The 20,184-nt window shown below is 42.0% G+C and overlaps 3 protein-coding genes across 3 annotated transcripts; 1 reads left to right on the forward strand and 2 right to left on the reverse strand.

Moving 5' to 3' along the window:
* LOC128758722 (NADPH oxidase organizer 1-like) lies at nt 1-3,230 on the reverse strand. The gene is made up of 8 exons (XM_053865026.1): nt 3,096-3,230; nt 2,931-3,011; nt 2,794-2,860; nt 2,483-2,663; nt 1,314-1,516; nt 1,140-1,247; nt 649-766; nt 1-565 (listed from the first exon to the last, which is right to left on the reverse strand). Exons 1-8 carry the CDS (start codon nt 3,168-3,170, stop codon nt 1-3), a joined length of 1,398 nt encoding a protein of 465 aa, XP_053721001.1. The 5' UTR covers nt 3,171-3,230.
* Nucleotides 3,231-13,223: 9,993 nt separating this feature from the next.
* LOC128766009 (glucose-induced degradation protein 4 homolog) lies at nt 13,224-17,054 on the reverse strand. Its single transcript, XM_053877336.1, has 6 exons — nt 16,689-17,054; nt 16,359-16,418; nt 15,837-15,944; nt 15,664-15,765; nt 15,460-15,590; nt 13,224-14,775 (listed from the first exon to the last, which is right to left on the reverse strand). Exons 1-6 carry the CDS (start codon nt 16,878-16,880, stop codon nt 14,712-14,714), a joined length of 657 nt encoding a protein of 218 aa, XP_053733311.1. The 5' UTR covers nt 16,881-17,054; the 3' UTR covers nt 13,224-14,711.
* A 192-nt stretch (nt 17,055-17,246) lies between these two features.
* On the forward strand, nt 17,247-20,163 carry atpaf2 (ATP synthase mitochondrial F1 complex assembly factor 2). Its single transcript, XM_053882778.1, has 8 exons — nt 17,247-17,586; nt 17,654-17,698; nt 17,801-17,949; nt 18,177-18,274; nt 18,481-18,561; nt 18,653-18,765; nt 18,889-19,004; nt 19,644-20,163. The coding sequence occupies exons 1-8, from the start codon at nt 17,475-17,477 to the stop codon at nt 19,779-19,781; spliced, it is 852 nt and encodes a 283-aa protein (XP_053738753.1). The 5' UTR covers nt 17,247-17,474; the 3' UTR covers nt 19,782-20,163.
* The last annotated feature ends 21 nt before the right edge of the window (nt 20,164-20,184 follow it).

Genomic DNA, 20,184 nt, shown 5'->3' on the forward strand with positions numbered 1-20,184 from the left:
TTAGCGACTGGGTTGCAGCAGGAGCCTGGATTTGGTTGCCAGGGCTGCCTTTCGGGTCATGGTGGTGCAGCGAGTCATGATCTCCTCCTGTTTGGGTCTGGTGGGCACTCTGGGGGCGCTGCGCCCGGAGACAGATTCATCAGAGCTGTGGCTATCTGAGATGCTGAGGTCCAGGCTCCCGCTGTCGCTGTCAGAAGCCTGAGGAGATGCTGCGGGCTGGTGGAGCTTTGTGTCGTCTTGGGAGCTCGATGAATTTTCACTCTGTGCGGAAAAGCTGGAAAAGCTGGACTCGGCGCTGGTTCGGCTGGCACTGCGACCTTCAGAGGAGTTCCCTGTCAGGAAGCTCTCAGACCAGTTCTCAGGGAGGACATCCAGGGACTGGGCTTTCAGCAGCCGCCCGGACTGAACTGTTGAAGTGGCACGAATGGCAGGATAGAAGGCCTCAGAGCCCAGGCTGGCGTCCAGGTTCAGGGTGGAGCTGTGCATCTTCCTTTGGAAGGCAGCGTGTGGGTCATTGTACGGCTGCAGATACATGGCGGGAATATAACCCGATTTCCTGTTGAACCTGGCGAGAGGAAGTCCAGATACTTATTTTAGAAATTGGTGAGGACTCGCAAAATATGCTGTGAAGCTCAGAGATGTAGATACCTGATGAGCCACCAGCCGTTGTTAGACTGTCTCAGCACCTCAACCACCGAGCCGATGGGCACGGACACCTCGTCGCTCTTCGTAGTTGAGTAACTTCTTATGGCCCGGTACAGACCCCCTTTGACACAGACAGACTCTTATCAGGAGCAGTCATGACACAAGCAATCTCAAAACACTCAACAGACAGAGGGTCTATCTGGCTGACTGAAGAAAGGCTTGGTGAAGCAGGGGCTGGGCAGCAGACAGATCTCACATGCCAAAATCGTGATCTATGCTGTTATGACTTCAAAGATTAGCTTCAAAGACTGCCTGAAATGAGCAGGTATTTTAGAGTAGCATCTCAGTGATACGACGGTTTTACTTCTGAGGAGGATAACAAGCAGCATTCCATCAAGATTAGGTGTCTTAGAGGAATGTCCTTAAGTCCGCTCTACATGTGACAACATTCATGCCTGTCTCTAACTAACTGAAGCCAAAAGATGACAACAAACCTGCAGACAGGGCGCCATCATCATCATCTTCTTCTTCTCCAAGCAGCTCCAGGTATGGAGCAGGAAACCAAGCCAAGCGTTTTTCCTGATTCTCCACAAACCACCAACCTGGACGGGGGCAGTGGTCAGTGTCATGCAGTTTGTGAAAGCAGGCCATTTCACTGCGTCACTCACCTGCAGGGTCTTTGATCAGGACGTCCAGCTTTTCATCCACCGCCACTTTGAAGGGGCGGTTTTTACTATCCTTTGTCTCATATGCTTCAACACAACGGTAAATTTGTGTGGCGAACGGCTGAGTGACATTCCCAACAGAGCGGCGGTGGACATCTCCGCTGCCATCTCCATTGTTTTGGTCATCCGAGGGCATGATCATGATGCTGGGTGGGAGGACAGCAGAATAAAGCTTCACACACACTGACAATAATGTATGTATCTTTTTGCAATTTCATCTGGACTATCTTGACTGTCTGAACAATTCACAACATGGAGCATTTGTCTATGAAAATCAATTCCATTCATAGCTTATTATTTCAGTCAGTTTGGTGAAATTTGGCAAATGGTATTCAAAGGAAAATTGTCATGATCCACTTCTATTTTGTGTTTTTATTTCTGGTTAATGAGGCAGACCTAAGTTCTTTCGCGCTGCTGTTCTCTCCCTCCCTGGTCAGACGTCCTCCGCTCCCCTACTTGTGGCTTCTTCGTCCTCTCCTCTGGTCCTTGGCCTGCTGTTGCTTTTGGTTCACGCTCACTGTCTGCCATCCCTCTCTTGCTTCCTCTGCCCCCTCCACTCTACCATGATTTGGGGAAGGAGTTTGTTTAGGTTCTCTTGGTACAGACTGCAGCGCCTTTCGCATGCTCTTGTCCGCCTGTCCTGGAAACATGTCTTAAGTGTGTCTCTGTCTACCAGTTTCATCAGACCCTCCTCCCCTGTTTAGACTTCAGACGACCAAATGACATGACAGTTAAGAAAAAAGCCCTGTTCTGTATTTGAATATATTGTGGTGGAATACATTTTTAACTTAATCTCACCAAGTCTCAAAATCTGCTGTTCACTACACAAACTTAGGTTCTGATGGTCTCCGACTCAGACCTAAATGAAACAGAAACTATGAAATATGTTATATTCCGTCATTTATTTATTATAATGTTGAATCATTGTTGAAATATTAAACGTTAATTTACGTGCAGTGAAAGGCAAAAGCGACTAAGAGGTACTTAGTGGGATGATGGTGGAAATAAAAATCGCATGATGGACCGTTTTTTTCCTTCCGGGCCGGATGAGGGAATCAGACATGAATATACAGACATGAATATACACTCTACATAAGATCGTCGTCCTTTACCTGTTCTTGGTGAAATCTGGCTGCAGATCATGGTCTTTGGGAGTGAAGAACTGGTTGACCTCTGAACTCTGGGTGACAGACTGGTCACATTTCAGCAGCTTGTCGCAGTAGCTCTCAAGGAACTGCATTCGAACTACGGGGCGCTTGGATCCCCTCTGCTGGCTGCTCTTCCAGGCCTTTCCTAAAAGTAGGAGACATGACTGATGCTCAGAGGCACAACAACTAACAACCAATGTTTAGCTTCAAAATCTTGTGTAGAACACAAGGCAAGTTACATTTCCAGTCGTTGGCAAAGGTTGTGGTAAGCATACCTCTGAATTTGGGAATTGTTCTCACTTTGTGGATAATTGTGTGGTGAAACTTCTTTTTCAGCTGCATCTGTTCAATGAAAGATAAGTGATAAGTCAGCCACTCACAGGCGCTCTGAAACTAAATATTCCAAACTCACATGAAGTTTCTTGAAATCCCCGAAAGACCGGTATACAATGACTTCAGCTTCATCTGACCACAGCACGGACAGCATAAACGTCTGCGGTTAAAACAAAATCAATGATTGTGCTCAGAGAAATGCCGGTTCAGTGTAAGTGAATGCAATAGAGGGGTGTTGACTCACCTTGAGTTTTGGGGTGACCCTGATCACAGCGCCAATGATGCGGACGCTTACAACAAAACGTTGCAGGTCAGTCATGACTCTAGTCCTGCGGCTGGAAAAATGTGTTGGCAGCCTCAGTTTCTGTGACAATGATGGTGATCCTCCACTGCTGCAGTCAGGCTGTGCTGCTGTTTATACTGGAGGAGAGAGTGGGTGGGGGCGGGGCCTGCAATTGTGACTTCAACGGCAGCAGGAGTTTCCCCTGCTCTTTTTTAAGTCATACAAGTGCGGGTGTCTAAATGTCACATTGAGATTTACCAGTACAAGAAAAGGGAATTTAACAGCAAGCATTTGATAGATGGCTGTACATGGCACAAATATCAAAAGACATCATCTTCACCATCACCATAGCATTGTGTTGAAAACAAACTCTTAGTGTGTGACATGCTTTGCTTAGTGATTTTGGTCTGAAGATGAGACAATGCCACCGCCACTGACACCTCATTTACATTGGTTGTGTGTATTCCCAACGGAAATAACGTGATTAATTGGTGGCACTTCGAGTCCTGCATTTGAATGAGAGCTGGTTTCTATTGCGATGATAATTAAGCGCGACTTTCATCCACGAACGTGATGAGTGTCCCTCATTGGATCTGAAACAAGAAAAACAGGTAGTGCAAGCCCATAATAAACAGTCCACATGACTGCTGAGGGGTGGAATTTTAAGGACTTGGATGACTTTGGTTGGTTTGTTTGCACTTTTTGAGAAGTTGTGTATACCTTTATTAGTACTATACAGTTTTCATAGTGTTTGCTTTTCACCCACATGATTTGTGTGGAGGCAATCATGTCTCCGATCTTGATGGCTGCAATAAAACTACTTTGAAAATATATAGTCATACAGTCACGCACTCCATATATACCAGCGGAACTTCCTTGTGACACAAAAGATACTACTTTCCAACAATACCATGGCCACACAGTTGGCAGGAGTTAATCATTGCAGAGGTTGTCTCACAGATACGACGGTTGCCAAGGTAACCCAATCTCCAAAAGTTTGTGATATAGATATAACCATAAGATTGTTGGCCCTGATTATAATTCAAGTGTGCAAAAACATTACCGTTGTGTCTACTTTCCTTGTTTTCGCTTTAACAGCTATCCTCTTTTGTTACCTACACCATCACTGTTATCTCTCTTGCTACCACAGAAGATATTATTCATCCATTTTATTACTTCTCCACATCACCAGAGATTGCCTTCTGATAAGGATCAGTAATGTCTGATATTTTACAGTATTACTGATGATGATCATCCCCAGCTTCTTCCTGAAGCAGTCAGACATCAGACAAGATGGCCATTAAAAGCCTAAACCACTTGATGACGCCTGTAAAATCAACACAACACACAATAGTAAGTATGTTCGTCTGTCTGGTTCTCTGTCTGTGTCCCTTGGTTTCTCCCTATTTTATTTGTTTCACTATTCATCTGTGTTAGAACTGTTTTCAAATCTATTTATTTAACCAGGAAGTCAGGGTTGTTTATCTCTAATACTCTTCAATAATCGTAACCATCGAGAACTTTCTGGCAGTTGATGTATTCCCCAAAGTCATATTTCTTTGCACGTGTTGCACATTTGTCATCTGGTACCAATATCTGCTATCAGTGACCAGTGAGGAAAGCTTTATGTGTCTTGCTGCGAGATGGAGCGCGCAGGCCGAGAGTGGGTGTGGAGAAGGAGGGAGCAGGTGTCTCTTCAAAGTGAGGATAGTATGAGGGGATCACACTCTGAGGGGTTATCCCGACTGCAGCACGTGAGCGTTGCTGTCTGAAGCGATGCCATGGTTCCCTCCTGCCTCCCCTCCACCAGGGGATCTGTGCGAAAGGTCAGCACTGCGCAGCTTGTCATTGATAAACATCACGTCAGCCAACGTGGAATGTAAAGGCTTCTCAGATTTAAAGTGTCCTGAGAGGTTTTCTTGCGATGTGATGCTTGAGGTTAAAAACATCAGGAACCTAAACTTGAGGAAGTAGTTGAATGTAGGAGTCATTATTTCAGCAATTTATTTTTACACACTCACTGTTTATGTATTTCCATCGGCATCTGGTGAGAGTGAAACAGACTGCCACAGAATATGTAGAATATCAGTCTGAGTCTAACCACTGCTCAAATTCACGTGCTGGACCATCCAAACCGTCAGCTCCGGCTGTGCTGTTGACTTCTTGGAAAGGTTGGAGATGCGGATGTTTGTTTGGAGCTTTACTGTGACGGCACGCCTCGAGGTAGAACGGCAGCAGTTGAACTCAGGCGCTTGTGACGTGATGGGGTGTGGTCATGTTTCCCACTGAGCTCCCCCACATTCCTTCCTTCAGAGGCACTTTGATTTAGCTTTGCCAAACACGTGCTTCTCAGCAATTGCGTGACAAACCTCGGTGCAAATGTACAAGCACATGGCACAATTGTTATGCCAAATATGATTCTACATTTTACTCATTAGGTCATTAAGTAATTAAAACATACTTCCACCAGGTGGTGAGGATAACTGCCAGAAAAAACACAAGGACACAGTGCGCTCACTCTGGAGAAAAGTCAAACAGGTCAAATGAGTGCACCTTTGTGAATATTTCTGTTGCAGGAACACTTTTTTTCAACACTGTCAGACACGTTTCTATGGTCCTAAAAGTGAGGTGCCCTGTACGTAGCCCTGGCTGTGTAAACTAACCCTGGAACACTGACATCACATGAATTACCAAGATAACCATGGAAGCATCTGCTGTAACATGATGAGATGGCCTGCTTTAATTCATGAATATTAAACCCCATTGTCTAATGCTCAAGAGGAAAACGCATGGGAGTCAGACAACTGTCAAGACTCCCTCTTCTTTTCCTTTGGGCTTCTCCCTTCAGGGGTGGCCACAGCAGATCATCCTCCTCCATCTCACCCTGTCCTCTGCTTCCTCTTCTCTCAAACCTACAAACCTCATGTCCTCCTTCACCACCTCCATCAATCTCCTCTTTGGCCTTCCTCTCCACCTTCTGCCTGGCAGTCCCAACCTCAACATCTTCCTGCCAATGTACTGGCTCTCTCTCCTCTGTACATGTCCAAACCATCTCCATCTCGCCTCTCTGACTTTGTCTCCTAAACACCTGACATGTGCTGTCCCTCTGATCTACTGCTTCCTGATCCTGTCCATCCTGCTCACTCTCAGAGAGAACCTCCGCATCTTCATCTCTAATACCTCCAGCTCTGCCTTCTGTCTTTTCTTCAGTGCCACTGTTTCCAAACCATACAACATTGCTGGCTTGACAGTTGGGTACACTTTCCCTTTCATCCTTGCCGACACCCTCTTGTCACACCTGACACTTTTCTCCAGCTATTCCATCCTGCCTGCACCCGCTTCTTCACCTCTTTGTCACACTCTCCATCGCCCTGGACGGTTGAGCCTAACTACTTCAAATCCTCCACCTTCTCTATCTCTACATCCTGTAACTTCACCTGTCCAGTTGGCTCCCTCTCATTCACACACATGTATTCCGTCTTATTGTGGCTAACCTTCATTCCTCTCCTTTCTAAGGCAAACCTCCACCTCTCCAGCTTATCTTCCACTTGCTCCCTGCTCTCACCACAGATCACAGTGTCATCTGCAAACATCATCATCCAAGGGGCTTCTTGTCTAACCTCATCTGTCAACCTGTCCATCACCATCGCAAAGAGGAAGGGGCTCATAGCTGAGCCTTAGGTGCAGTCCCACCTCCACCAAGAACTTCTCTGTTCCACCTGCAGCACACCTCACCACTGTCTTACACCTGGTATACATGTCCTGCACCACTCGAACATACTTCTTTGCCACTCCAGACTTCCTCACACAATACCACAACTCTTCTCTTGTCACTCTGTCGTACTGTTTCTCCAGGTCCAACAGACACAATGGAGCTCCTTCTGACTTCCTCTGTACTTCTCCATGAACATTCGAAAAGCAAACACTGCATCTGTGGTGCTCTTTTTGGCATGAAGCCAAACTGTTGGTCAACTGTTGGTCACTCACATATACTAACTTCTGCCCTTAGTCTACACTACTCTTTCCCACAACTTCATCATATGGCTCATCAACTTTATCCCTCTATAGTTGCCACAACACTGGATATCTCCCTTGTTCTTGAAGATGGGCACCAGCACACTTCTCCTCCATTCCTCAGGGATCTTCTCACTCTCAATGACCTTGTTAAATGTTCTAGTCAAAATGTCTACGGCCACCTCTCCTAAACACTTCCACACCTCCACAGGTATATCATCAGGGCCCACTGTCTTTCCACTCTTCATCCTCTTCAATACCCTCTCACTTCTGCCTTATGAATCTTTGCTACGTCCTGATCTACGATGGTCACTCCTTCTACTCTTTGTTCGCTCTCATTTTCCTCATTCATCAGCTCTTCAAAGTACTCTTTCCATCTCAGCAACACACTTCTGTTATCAGTCAAAACATTTCCCTCTCTGTCCTTGATCACCCTAACCTGCTGCACCTCCTTCCCATCTCTATCTCTCTACCTTGCAATCCTGTACAAATCTCTCTCACCCTCCTTACTGTCCAACCTCACATACAAGTCCTCATAGGCCCTCTGTTTGGCCATTGACACCACTACCTCCCTGTACTCCTGTCTACTCTCTTCTGTTCTCTCAAGGTACCAGTTTTTCTTAGCTAACCTCTTCCTTTGCACACACTCCTGCAATTCTTTGTTCCACCACCAAGTCTCCTTATCCACTTTTTCTTCCACATGACACACCAAGAACTAGCTGTCCCCCTCTCCTTCTCTGTTTTCGACCTACAGTGGTCCAATTTCCATCAGCACCCTGTTGGTTAACAGCATTTATGGCTGGCGTTGTTGACCCGGGCCTCGACCGATCCGGTATGAGATACATTTGTCTGATCCGCATCTTTCGTTTGGCAAGTTACGTCGGATGCCCTTCCTGACCCTCTGCATTTATCCGGGCTTGGGACCGGCGTAAGAAGAAAACTGGCTTGCCCCGCCTCATGGCTGCATTCTGCTCCAACTAAGACACTATTGAGATTTCTTTATCTTCTTTTGTTTTACCTCTACACATAGATTTTATGGGGACAAAAACATTTATAGCATGTGGTTGGTTGAGTATTACCCAATATCATTTGTCATTGAATCGTCTTATTAACTGTCATTCACCATGTTCTCGTAACTCTTCCATCCGGAGTTACGCAACAATGTGGGTGTGATTATTACATAACCAGACTTAGAAGATTGAGGTGGGTGTAGATAATAGTTATTTTTTCCAAAAACTTAATTGCCTTTGTTGAGGCGGAAGAAACTCATGTGAAGAACATTTCCTGTTGACTTGTTCAAGTGTGACAAAATGATGTAACTGAATCACTGTGTGGACGCTAAGTGCCCTGTCAGCTTCAAGTCTGGGTATTTTTATTTTTTTTTGTGGTGGATTGTGGATGTGGTGTTGGTGGATTTCTGGTTATGTGGTTTGATTAGCATTTCCCCCAATTAAAGTGGTATTTTACAGTCATAATTTCCAGACCTGAAAGACTGTGACGAAAGAATTAGCATGATAAAATAAACTAAACATCTTGATAATGTCTTCTTGCCATGACAGGATTGGAAGGTACCGGGAGAACATCAGCCCATCATACTGCACACAAACACCTGAGCAGTGCAAGTGAAGTCAAAGAAATTTAGCATTAGTTATTCGTTGTTTTGATAGGAATATTTTTGTCTTAATCTCCCATGCACACTGAATTCATTAAAATGAGAATTTGGCTGCTTTCTACAAGAAAGATTGTTTTACAGTTTTTGTCAGTCGCTTTGGTAGATTTCTCTAAACAATGAGTACAAATTGTAAAACACCATGGATTGCCTGCAAAACCCTGGGTCCTACTCGAAAGAGTCCGTCCCTCAAAAGTCAATGAACATGTCAGTGCCATCAGAATGTCAAGAATTGTTGTCATTGTGTTTGGACAAGACAGTCATATTGCTAAGTCGTGTTGTCAGAATAACAGTGACTCTAGATGTAGGTTTGGGGAAAGTTTGTATATTTGTGTGATATACCTTAGTCTATGTGTGAGATTCATTGCAAGTGATGGGACAAGATTCACATTTACGCTTTACTGGACTGTAATTTGTTGTGGTCATTTATACAGGAAGGAAAAGACTGCAGAGGAGAAAGGGAAAAAAAGCAACAAAAAAAGTTTAAATATGAAGATAGGACAAACGTTTTAGGGTAACTGTACATCTGGTAGGAATTACAGTGCAGTCTTCCTACACCTCCTAATGCTCCTGTAGAGTGGGCCACAAATGCTTCCACAGCACAAGTAAGTAAAGAATCTATTGCTTCATACATCATACATACACAAGATTCACCTGGGAGCAATGAACACATTCAGGACAGATTTATTGAAAAAGTTTAATGGGAATATATAGAAATGTACTTGACAAATGACGACAAGATCAACCATTTTGCATAGAAGAGCTAAAGCCTAAATGTTGTGAGGAGGGTGACTATTCAACAGAGACGCGCGATACTGCATTTTGACCAACCTGATGCTTTAGGTGTGGACGTACTAAAGCATTTGCAACTGATCAAAGACATGAAAAGGTGCTTTATTGATGCGCACAGGTGACACAATGATGTGCCGATTGAACAAATAGTTGTGAGAATTAGAATTCTGATCTGAGAAATGTACCAAAGCAACTCAGAAAAACTGCAAAAAAAAAAAAAAAAAAGAAATCACCAAAAAGCAGTGCTCTAGCGGCCCAGAATGGAAAAGCTTTTGAGAGAAACAAAAACCGTAATCCACGTTTCTCACACCACAGCTACATAAATATTTCACATGACTTCACAATCATGTCTTTGTTTGGCGTTCCTGGAAATAAATGTTGTCCAGGTGCACAGCACATGGTTTCATTTCAATCCATCTTCGCGATATTTACAACAATAGCTCTGCTGTGAACTGTAAACTCTCATCACCTGAGGGACACAAAGGCATTCATGAAGACTGCCAGCATCGGTGCCCTGGCTTTGCCAACAAACACGTTAATGGATAACATTTACTAGGAAACAAACAGAAGGAAGCAAACTTGATTTATCTTGAAACATTTCTGGTAATAAGGAAGAAGAGTGACCATTTAATGATACACCAAAAGCCTACGTGCTCAGCTTTATGAGCAGAATCTGGCACTCTTGAAGGATTGGCTGAAGGTCTTACTCATCTGTTTCTGAATGGCGGCGAGCAAGGCAAGAAGGAAATAGATGATCCCTGCTGGGAAGCACTCAAGCTGGCCATAAAAACAAAGCAAACAGCTTTGTTCAAGAGCCTCATAAATGGTCTTTGCGCAAATCTGGAATTTCAATAATCAAAGTCAGAGCAAAGGCTGAATTACCGTTCTGCACAGGTTTTTTTTTTTGTTTTTTTTACATCAAGAACCTGATTTATGGACACACCCTGGTTATAACTAAATGATGTTCTGCACCACTTCCGCCACATGAATTTATTTCAAGTGATTTGAGTGCTCTAGATTAGGATTGCAGTAGACAAGTGTAATTGATATAAACACCTGTAACTCACTCACTCACAAGTGATTCATTGCTGACAGCCATAATCTCCTCAAGAATGTTTCTGAAAGAACATTGCAAATTATCTGTATGACGATGTCAGTGCTACCTGAATATATATATATATATATATATATATATATATATATATATATATATATATATATATATTAGGGGTGGGATTCGATTAAAAAAAATAATCTAATTAATTTGAGAATTTGTGATGAATTAATCTCAATTAATCGCAGTTTAATGGTAAAAAAAAATATTTGCCACAAGAAGCCACAATTTTCAATTTGAATGAATTTGATATATTACTGAATCAAATGATGGACCCATACATACAGGTACATTTAAACAACAAAATATTGTTTATTTTGCATCAGTTTGACAATGGCACAATAAAACCTGATGGTGGCTATATTCAAGTTTTTATATTAACTTATTTAAACTAAAGCTCTTTTAATGTCTTGAAAATCTTCATATAAGACTTTCAATTTTATAAGAATTTCAAGTACATTCAGAGTACTGTAGTGGAAACCCTGGCCATTGTGTAGTGAAAAACATCCCTGAGCAAAAGCAAACAGAAGCTTTTGTTTGCTTTTGTTCAGGGATTCCTCCATGTTTGCTGTTGTTGTTATCATCCTAGCTGCCACGTGTCTTGTGCAGCAGTGTGATCAGTGGACCAGGAACTCCTACACTCACAAAGGTTCTGTGTTGTCTGGCGAGAAAACTGTTCAATTAAATTAAATTAAATTTTTGGTTGTTATTAACTAATTGTAATAATGCTGTAATTAATGAATCGTAATTAAGTCAAGTACAGTAAGTAAAAAATACAAGTGCTCTCATCGCTTTAACAATACACTGCCATGTTTATTGCTCTGCCATCAGGAGCAGTTTTCAGTTGATGAGATGTTTGCGTGTTCATCTTATTTCAGAGCAAAATGTGACCAGGTTTGAAAGCATAAAGCTTCACTCGGTAATTTAGGGGGCCATGGACAATGACAGCATTATTGCTGTTTGACTGACCGCGCTAGGTGGCTGCAGAGTGTTAGAAGCTCAGAGTGGTGTTCTAGAAGTGTCCAGTATCTGATCTTGATCCCTGTCTTCATTTGATCTTTGTGACTTTACTTTCAGATGAATAAGCGGTACTAATAAAGCGTTACAGCAACATTCAGAACTCTCTCCGAAGACATTTAAGAGAGCAGTAGATCTGCCAAGGAACTGATTTAGAAGACTATTAATTAAAAAAAAAAAGAAAAAAGAAAGATTAAATCAATGAACTTCCATGGATTGTTCCAGCGCATGGCAAACACTTAGTTCACTAGTAGTAGGCAGAATAGGAATCGAACTTCAGTTAAGTTTCATAGCCGCCCACAACACTGGCGCAAATCTCTACCTGGCAACCTCACCAATGCCAAATAAGTGTTTGAATTTTATGTTTTTTAACTCAGCTTTTTACTAGTATGTGAGCAGCAGCATAAGCCGTCCGAGAGAGAATGGAAACTTTCCTATATCCACACGGAAGTACAAAAGCCTTGCCGTTCAGATCTGGGCCAGTTGGAAGAGTGATAGACATTTCTATGCCAGCGAGGAGTTACATCAGCAATAGAATGTCAATGTGCAGACTAATTTTTATAAATTGACATGTGAGATTAGATTACATTTTTCATAACCTTAACTGAAGGTCACAATCCAAGAGCAGTAGGTGAAATAGGATCACTATCGATACAATACAATACAAAGACATCTGGTTCATGGCTTTGTAGTTAAATTGATCAGAAAAGAGATCAATCCTTGTTGAGTCATTTGGCGGCGCACAAGGGTTTCATTGTACTTTCTAAGGCATGAACTTTTTTGGAAGCCACTCCAGACTTATTTTCTCTGAAAAGCATCCGTTGGTTGGCCGAAGTGTGCTTTGTATACATTACTGCAGGGGCCATGTTTTGCCCCGACACTTCACCACGGTGGTGGATTCGTCTAAAATCTCTCTCGCGCTGGTTGGAAAATACTGACTGTCCAAGGCACTGAAGACGTTTGGTGGAATGTTAATAACGTTTAGAATGAATAAGGTATTAGAACCAATAAGAGAGCAACCTGAAGTTCATCATCTGTCCGGCAATTAAAATGTGGAGTTGAAATAAGTTTCTCGTGACTCTCAGTAGTTTACGTCAATTCGAAACTGAGAGTATCAGCACCATCCGTTTCAATCATTATGTTGCCGCTGTAGCTTTTTAACCATTCACCATCGCGTCACCATGACGTCACTCCAGCGCTACACCGTCTGGTAGTTGCGACGTTATTTGTTTGTAGCATGGTGACATCTGGTGGTGCATTCTAAAAGCGCAGCCAACACATTTTTTGTGTCTTTCTTTTTTGTTATAACACAACTCTGCATGTAAATGTTCACTTGATCTCATTATTTACCTCTTAACGTATTTCATACGTTAGAACACACTTCATTTTAATTTGAAGTTGTGAACATTTTCACAAAAAGAAGACTATTTCTATTGTTATCCTGCCCCTTTAGTTCTTTCTGCACGCATCACAATGACGGCAAACTGACAGTCCTTGAAAAAAATCAACACAAAAGTCATTGTGTTACAAAACCCAAATTTGCTTGAGTATCCCGACCACTTTGCCATAGAATCAAAAGCAAGGAAATGTTTATATAGAGGAAGATAAATTGGTGAAACAAACAAACAGTACAGTATTTCTCAGATAACATTGCCGAATGTGATCCCTGCACCAACATAGATTTACAATACTTTGAGAACTTGTCGCTTTTCTTTTGTGCATGTACATGTGATAACTTCCTTGAAAACAAAATCTGGAAACCTGTTGTCTTGTAGCTTTGATGTGTGTATTTATGGATGATCAATGCGGGAGGCAGAAAGTGAGTCAGAAAAGTTTTGATATGATTTCTTTTAAACCATTCTGTTACAGTCACACTGGGATTCTTTTTCACAAGCAAACACACGTCCACCCAGTTATAATACAACTCTGATCACCTTTAAAAAGATGGCACTGTTCACATACCACATGGGTCGAAGAGGAGGGAGACCTTATAGACAATTTAACAAAAATATGTCAACATAGAATTTGCTTTTCATATACTTCAGGGATAGAATAAACTTTAAATCTTGGGAAAATTCTGGGGTTTTGGAGAGTGTTGCATAGTCGAGGAAAAAACACGGATGTAACACAGGTGTTAATTTAAAAGGACAAGAAAGGAGTACAAAGTTTTAATGCAAATCTGAGTATAAAATATTCATTCTTAATACTTTTGTGATTGTTTTGGCTCTTTGACCTATTTTTTTTTTAAATAATATGTGAAATAGAGCTGGGTTTTCCATCTACAGGCATGTGTTGTGGACTTCCCATTACAAAACCCACACACATTTGTAACACATTGTCAGTTTTTGTGCAAACGTCACTCAGGAAAACAAGATCCACAGCAATCTGAGTGAAGAGAACAAAATCTTCAGTGACACAGGGGGAAAGCTTGTGTAGGTGTCACTCATATTGCAGCCTTTCAAAGTGCCACTCAGCTTCAAAATATCAAAAATATCCTTTTGGCAAGCAAACAAGGAACCAGCTTAATACTGTCTTTTCGAGCTTATTTAGGCTCCCATTCTAAAACCTGAAGAGCATCTTTCTCGTGGTGTTCATAAACAGCAGACTCCTCACAGGAATCATTGTCCAACAGTAGACGGAATTCTTGAGTCCTTTCTCGAAGGGAGATCCAATCTCAAGATATAAATTGTCTTGGGAAACAAGTGAGAACAAAAACAGATCGGACCCACCCATCCTCCGGGTCTGTCTTTACCAGCTCCAGCCAGGGAGCATAGCTGCATCCTTGTCCTTCATACATTCATGTGTCCGCCATCACAAACAAGCTGTACATCCACTTATCTTGTGTTACACCAGTTCACTCATCCTTCTTCCTTCTCCTCAGTAGCATCTTTAAAACTTGACCACAAGTCTGTTGAGTCAAAAAGATTAAAAATAAAATAAAACAAAGGAGGAAAAAAAAAGACGACCAGGGTCACCGAAACTCATATATGGCTGCACTGTGTTCAGGGACGTGTGTGAGGTTGAGAGACTGATACCTGCAGCATAAAAAGAACAAAAGACAGAGGTGGAGCAAAAATTAGAATCTGAACTTCAAGTACATAGGATGTTAATTATTTATTCGCTGCAAATAGCAAAGAAAAGAAAAAAGAAAATCCGAGTGATCCCTCAACAGAACATGTCTCTTCCGCTCTTGTTTTCCCTTGAGAATACTGTATATGCCTGAGCTCGCAAAGAAAACCCTCCAGCAAATACAACCAATGCACTGGGTTTCACAGTGCCAGCTTTAAGCTTTTAAAATGAAGACAGGACAAGCTCAAAGTCAAACAATATATTGCTGAAAGTCAGTTTCATGTGCACTGAAGGAGGCACCAAATGGCCAACAATATATTTATTTATTTTTCATTACCTGCAACTAGAAACTTTGGGAGAATAAGTAATATGAATAAGGTGCGTATTCTCTCTTAATCATAACTACAGTGATGATCAACTTCATCTTATCTGGGCAGTGTCCATTAATACCAAGACAATTTCTTGATTAAAGCCAGTAAACAGTCTCTAGGGACGTATGAAATACTGCAAAAGATTTCAACTGAGAAAAATCACACCAGCTGAAGTCATAGTTTGGCAGGGTATCAATATACACGCGTCACTGTTCAAGACGGAACGGTGATTGATTTGTACCTCAGACAATAATAGCAATTTGACTTGGGGTTCATTACCATTCTGAGCTCCTGTGGTAGTAGAAGCCCTCTATTGTTGCTGTGGATTTCTGGAAGCAAATGTAGTAGAATCCAGCAAAAGAAGCGCCACTGATGTCCTTGATTGTGTGGTCGGGGACTAAAAACTGCTCCTGTGGAAACAAAGTGGGGAATTACCAGGTATATAAGTTAGTATTCAAGTCCAACACCTGGCGTACTACTTACCTTCCACCGCATGAAAATAAAGTCAGAGTTCTTCAGATCCTCGTAGTCAAAATCATCTGAATTAAATGTCTTTGCATACTGGTAAAATGCCTGGAACTTTCCCTTTAAACAAAAGCTTCTTGTTATTTCAGGAGACTTTCAGGAGAGTCGTAATGATATCAACAGTTTTATACCCAGTGTTTCCGATCCACATCCTCGTCCGCATCCCACTTCCTGGTCAGAAATGGACGCTTTCGGCTTATAATCTCCCCGGCAAAGAAAGTGGTGAGGGTCGGATATTCCTTCGAGAAAAATCACAACAAATTGTTAAACAATTGCAATGAAGACAGCAACGCAGAAATGAACATAAACCTCCAAATTTCAGTCGCAAAGTGCGACTTCACTGCAGAAATAACTATCCTAAAACATCTGTGCATACTTCAAAATGAAGGAGTGTGTTATGGTGTGGTCATCTACATACATAATGACTGCAATTATACGATGAAAAATACTGAAAAAAACATAGCACAAAGTAAAACGTCACTGTTTTAACAGTCTCACACTCGGTGGTGAACAATTGTGCAACGGGAAGCAGAGTATGTCAACACATGACTATCACACCATTCTGTTGACCAGACTATTTACACATAATTAAGAAAACATCGGTGTTGCACGATTTCATTTTACTTGTGCGAACAGACAAACGCGAGTCTTACCTCAGTCAGACCTTTAATTTTCAGGTAGCCGCACAAGTATGAATCCTCCATGGTGACATGCTTGAGGAGAAAGCGCAGTTTTTATTTACAATGAATGGCATTCACGTGCGTCTCCTAAACGACTTTCGGAGGAATGTAAAGCAGTGAATCAGCTACATAACGGATATGAAGATGACTTGTTTCGCCGCAACCTGACGGATAGCTCGACTACTCATGCAGGCCAGAGCTTATTGATTTCTGGCTGTCAGGCATTACACCGCTCGGTTGACAGATGAGATAAACACACTGACAGCTCGGCTAAACCATCATATAGATGTGCCAAAGCCCCACCTGCAAAACCACTTCCACGTCGTATGAGTTCCCTTTGCTCTTTTGGTGGCCCCTGAACTTGGAGCCGCTATACAGTAACGAGGTGACAACACCGGGTTGTCGGGTGTTGATCGGCGGCGGAGGAATAAGCGAGGCCGAGGATGTGAAGGCCGCGCCCCGGGAGTCGCTGACGTATCCAGCGGGGACAGGCATTTCTCCCGCTTTCTGGCTCGGCACCAAGCCTACTCAGCGGCCGTCTCACTAGAAAACTCTGTTGATGTCTGTGAGAGGCGTAAAATGGCTGTGGATGTCATCCAGCTTTCCGAATTCTCCCTTCCCACTAACACTACGGCTCACCAGCGCCGAGCTCCTGGAAAAGTAAGTACACTTCGTTGAGACGCTATGGGCAATAGTAACCTCTTTTGTCATTGGTTAATACCGTCAACGAGGCAATGTCCTTATCCTCAATTGGCTACAGTCCAGGAACTAACTGTCAGATTCTAATTTGTAGTTCATGTTGCGTTTCGTACAACCACAACCAATGAAGATTAAAACTACAACTCCCACCTTTCACGACGACACAAGCTGTGCGGCATGTAGAAGGTCACACGCGTTGTTTTTTAGCGTAGTCTGATTGAAATGTAAGTAATGTAGTGGTTATAATTATTAGCGTCGATACATCTCATATTATGCTCACTATCTTAAATATGCCGCCGATAACTAGAGAGAACGCCGGGCTGTAAATCACTTGTTTCCTCTTTCCCTCCAGCATTCGTTAAAACATAGCATCGTTGAATTATTGCCACTATGTTGAGGGGTCTTGCTAGATTTTACTGTAGGTTTGGAGGTGGATTGTCCCTCTGTAAACCAGCGCAAGGTAAACAAATAAGTACAGTAAACTACTCCACAGCAACATCAGGTAAGATTGGTTTGTCTTCAGTTGAACGCACCACCTCCTCATTCTACGATCATCCTTTTGTTTCCAGAAAGAAAGAGATTTTATCAAGATGTCAGTATATCACAAGGTGAAGGTAAGTGTTGCACGATTCATATGCTTTCTTCCTACTTTTTCTTTCAGTGCTTCAGGTGCTCATAACGACATGCCGTCTGCCTGATATGATGATTACTTTTAGGTGGACTGTATGAGATAAACCTAGATCGAAGGAAACTGAAGACACCTGGAGGAAAGTTGTTCACAGCACCAAATGAAGCTCTGGCCATCGCAGTAGCTACTGAATGGGATGCACAAAGAGATACGCTGAAATTTTATACCATGCATCTGGTATGAGCTTATTTTTCTTTCGTTTATGAATTCATTTCCATCAGTTTCCAATTGTCTGCTCTTTCCGTCATGTTTGAATTGGGGTGTAACATACTGCATATGCTCTCAGATTGGTTAGTTGCATCCAAATCTATCATCAGACGATGAGTTTATGATGGTGTTAACTGTGTTAGCGCATCAATTTTGACAGGCCAAAATAGATTGTGTTTCGCTTCTATTACCTCCAGACCACTTTATGCAACACAGCTCTGGACAATCCAACTCAGCGCAACGAGGATCAGATGATCAGCGGAGCTCTAAAATTCCTGGAAACTGATACAGTCTGGTATGTTACATTTTTCATCTGTATTACACCGGCAACATACTTGGGATAATGGATAGAATTCAAGATGAATTAAAAAGTCAGTATCTTAACCGTTACAGCATACATGCCATAGTGACTGTCCTTATGTATAACTTTAAGTGCATTTGATGGTTCTAACTGAAATCTTTCATTTACACAAGATAGCAATCGCTGTACGTCTGGTGTAGTTACAGAGTAGAAGAGCCTCACGGTTTGGTGGAGCTTCAGAAGAATGAATGGGATCCTGTTCTTCGATGGATTGAAAACCGGTAAGTATTCTCTTCCTTGTTGCTGGACAAACATATTGGCTCGATAATTGTTGTTTTTTTTAATGATTTTTCTTTCTCATCCCACTGGTAGATATGATGTCAAAATTGGCTCTTCCTCCAGTATTATGGGTCCTGAGATCCCTGAAGAAACCAAAGACACATTCCGACAACACCTAAAATCCTACAACTTCTGGTCCCTGACTGGTAAACGTCATTTTTCTTAGTCGTGTACTTTTTGAAAAGGAAGAGTATTACCATGTGATTGAGCAGCAGCAAGTGCTTTACGCTCAAAGGTATGCAAATATCAATATTGAATCCCTCTTCCAGGACTTGAGTACGTGATCACTCAATTGAAGTCTGTCGTCCTTTCATTTGGGTTGATTGACAGACATCTATCTGTGGAACAGGCAGTGCTGCTCTCGAGGCTGGAAGAGGAGTATCAGGTAATATTCAACATGTGTGAGAAATGATTAGCAAATGTGTGCGAAGCATATCTTGTGTGACCAACTTAACACGCAAGATAATACCTGTCATAAAACTTTGTATCTCCTTGTTGTATAATAAATCTGATAATTCTTCTGTCTTACAATGAATTGTATTTGGATTTTAAATTGTAGTTCATAGAATCCAAGTAATGAAAATTGGAATTATGTCGATGCAGTGTTGTCCTGTACAGTCATGCACTCTTAATTTATTTTACCTTGTTAATCCAAAACATTTTGTCAAACAGCCGGGACTGCAAATGACATTTTAACTTTTGACTTCAAATGCAAATCTTAACTTGGACATTGCATTTTGGGGCCTACGGTGTGAGTGGTGTGGTACCTGTACAAACATTTAAAACAGACATTACAAATTAGAGTCAAGGGCCATGTGCAACAATATTTGTGGCGAGATATGGTCCACACTTAGACTTCTATGTGACACAGTGATCTGTTGTGCTTTTTCTCCATATCCCCTGTTTGTTGTGATGCCAACGTGACAGACATTTGGAAATGCTGTCGACGACTTTAATTTCCTGTTTATGGGGTTAAGAGGAGTCACTCTGATTTAATCTTCATCCATCCTTTTTGACTTCACAGATTCAGCGATGGGGCAATGTAGAATGGGCGCATGACTATGACATGTATGAACTGAGGGCACGGACTGCTGCTGGAGTGCTTTTTGTTCATCTCTCCTCTGAGACTTCAACTGTCAAACGCAAACTTATGCAGGACTAAGGATGCGTGCATATTCATTACACTGTGTATGTAAAAGCATCTCAATAAGTTTTATGAAAGTCAGTATCATATAAGCCCTGCATATTGTTTCAAGTAAAACCAACCAGAGGGATAAAGGCAAATATTGGTTGTCGTCTGATCTTTTGTTGTGTAATACAAGCTGTGTGCTGTCATCTATTGAGATTGAAGTTGACCTTCATTTGGTTAAGAAACGCAGCAAATCAAAATCAGCTCAATAATAAGGTGACTTCTGGTTTTGTTTACTTTGTTGAGAGCGCCATTTGTTATGCCTGCATCTTTGTCTGCTTGACTGCATTTATTTCCTATGATATTGCTGTCTATGTAAACTGTTCTCCGCCTGTGGTTCTAAAATATTTCACTCAATTAAAGCACAAAAAACTCA

Source organism: Synchiropus splendidus, chromosome 1, assembly GCF_027744825.2.
Source record: "Synchiropus splendidus isolate RoL2022-P1 chromosome 1, RoL_Sspl_1.0, whole genome shotgun sequence".
Taxonomy (NCBI): Eukaryota; Metazoa; Chordata; class Actinopteri; order Syngnathiformes; family Callionymidae; genus Synchiropus; species Synchiropus splendidus.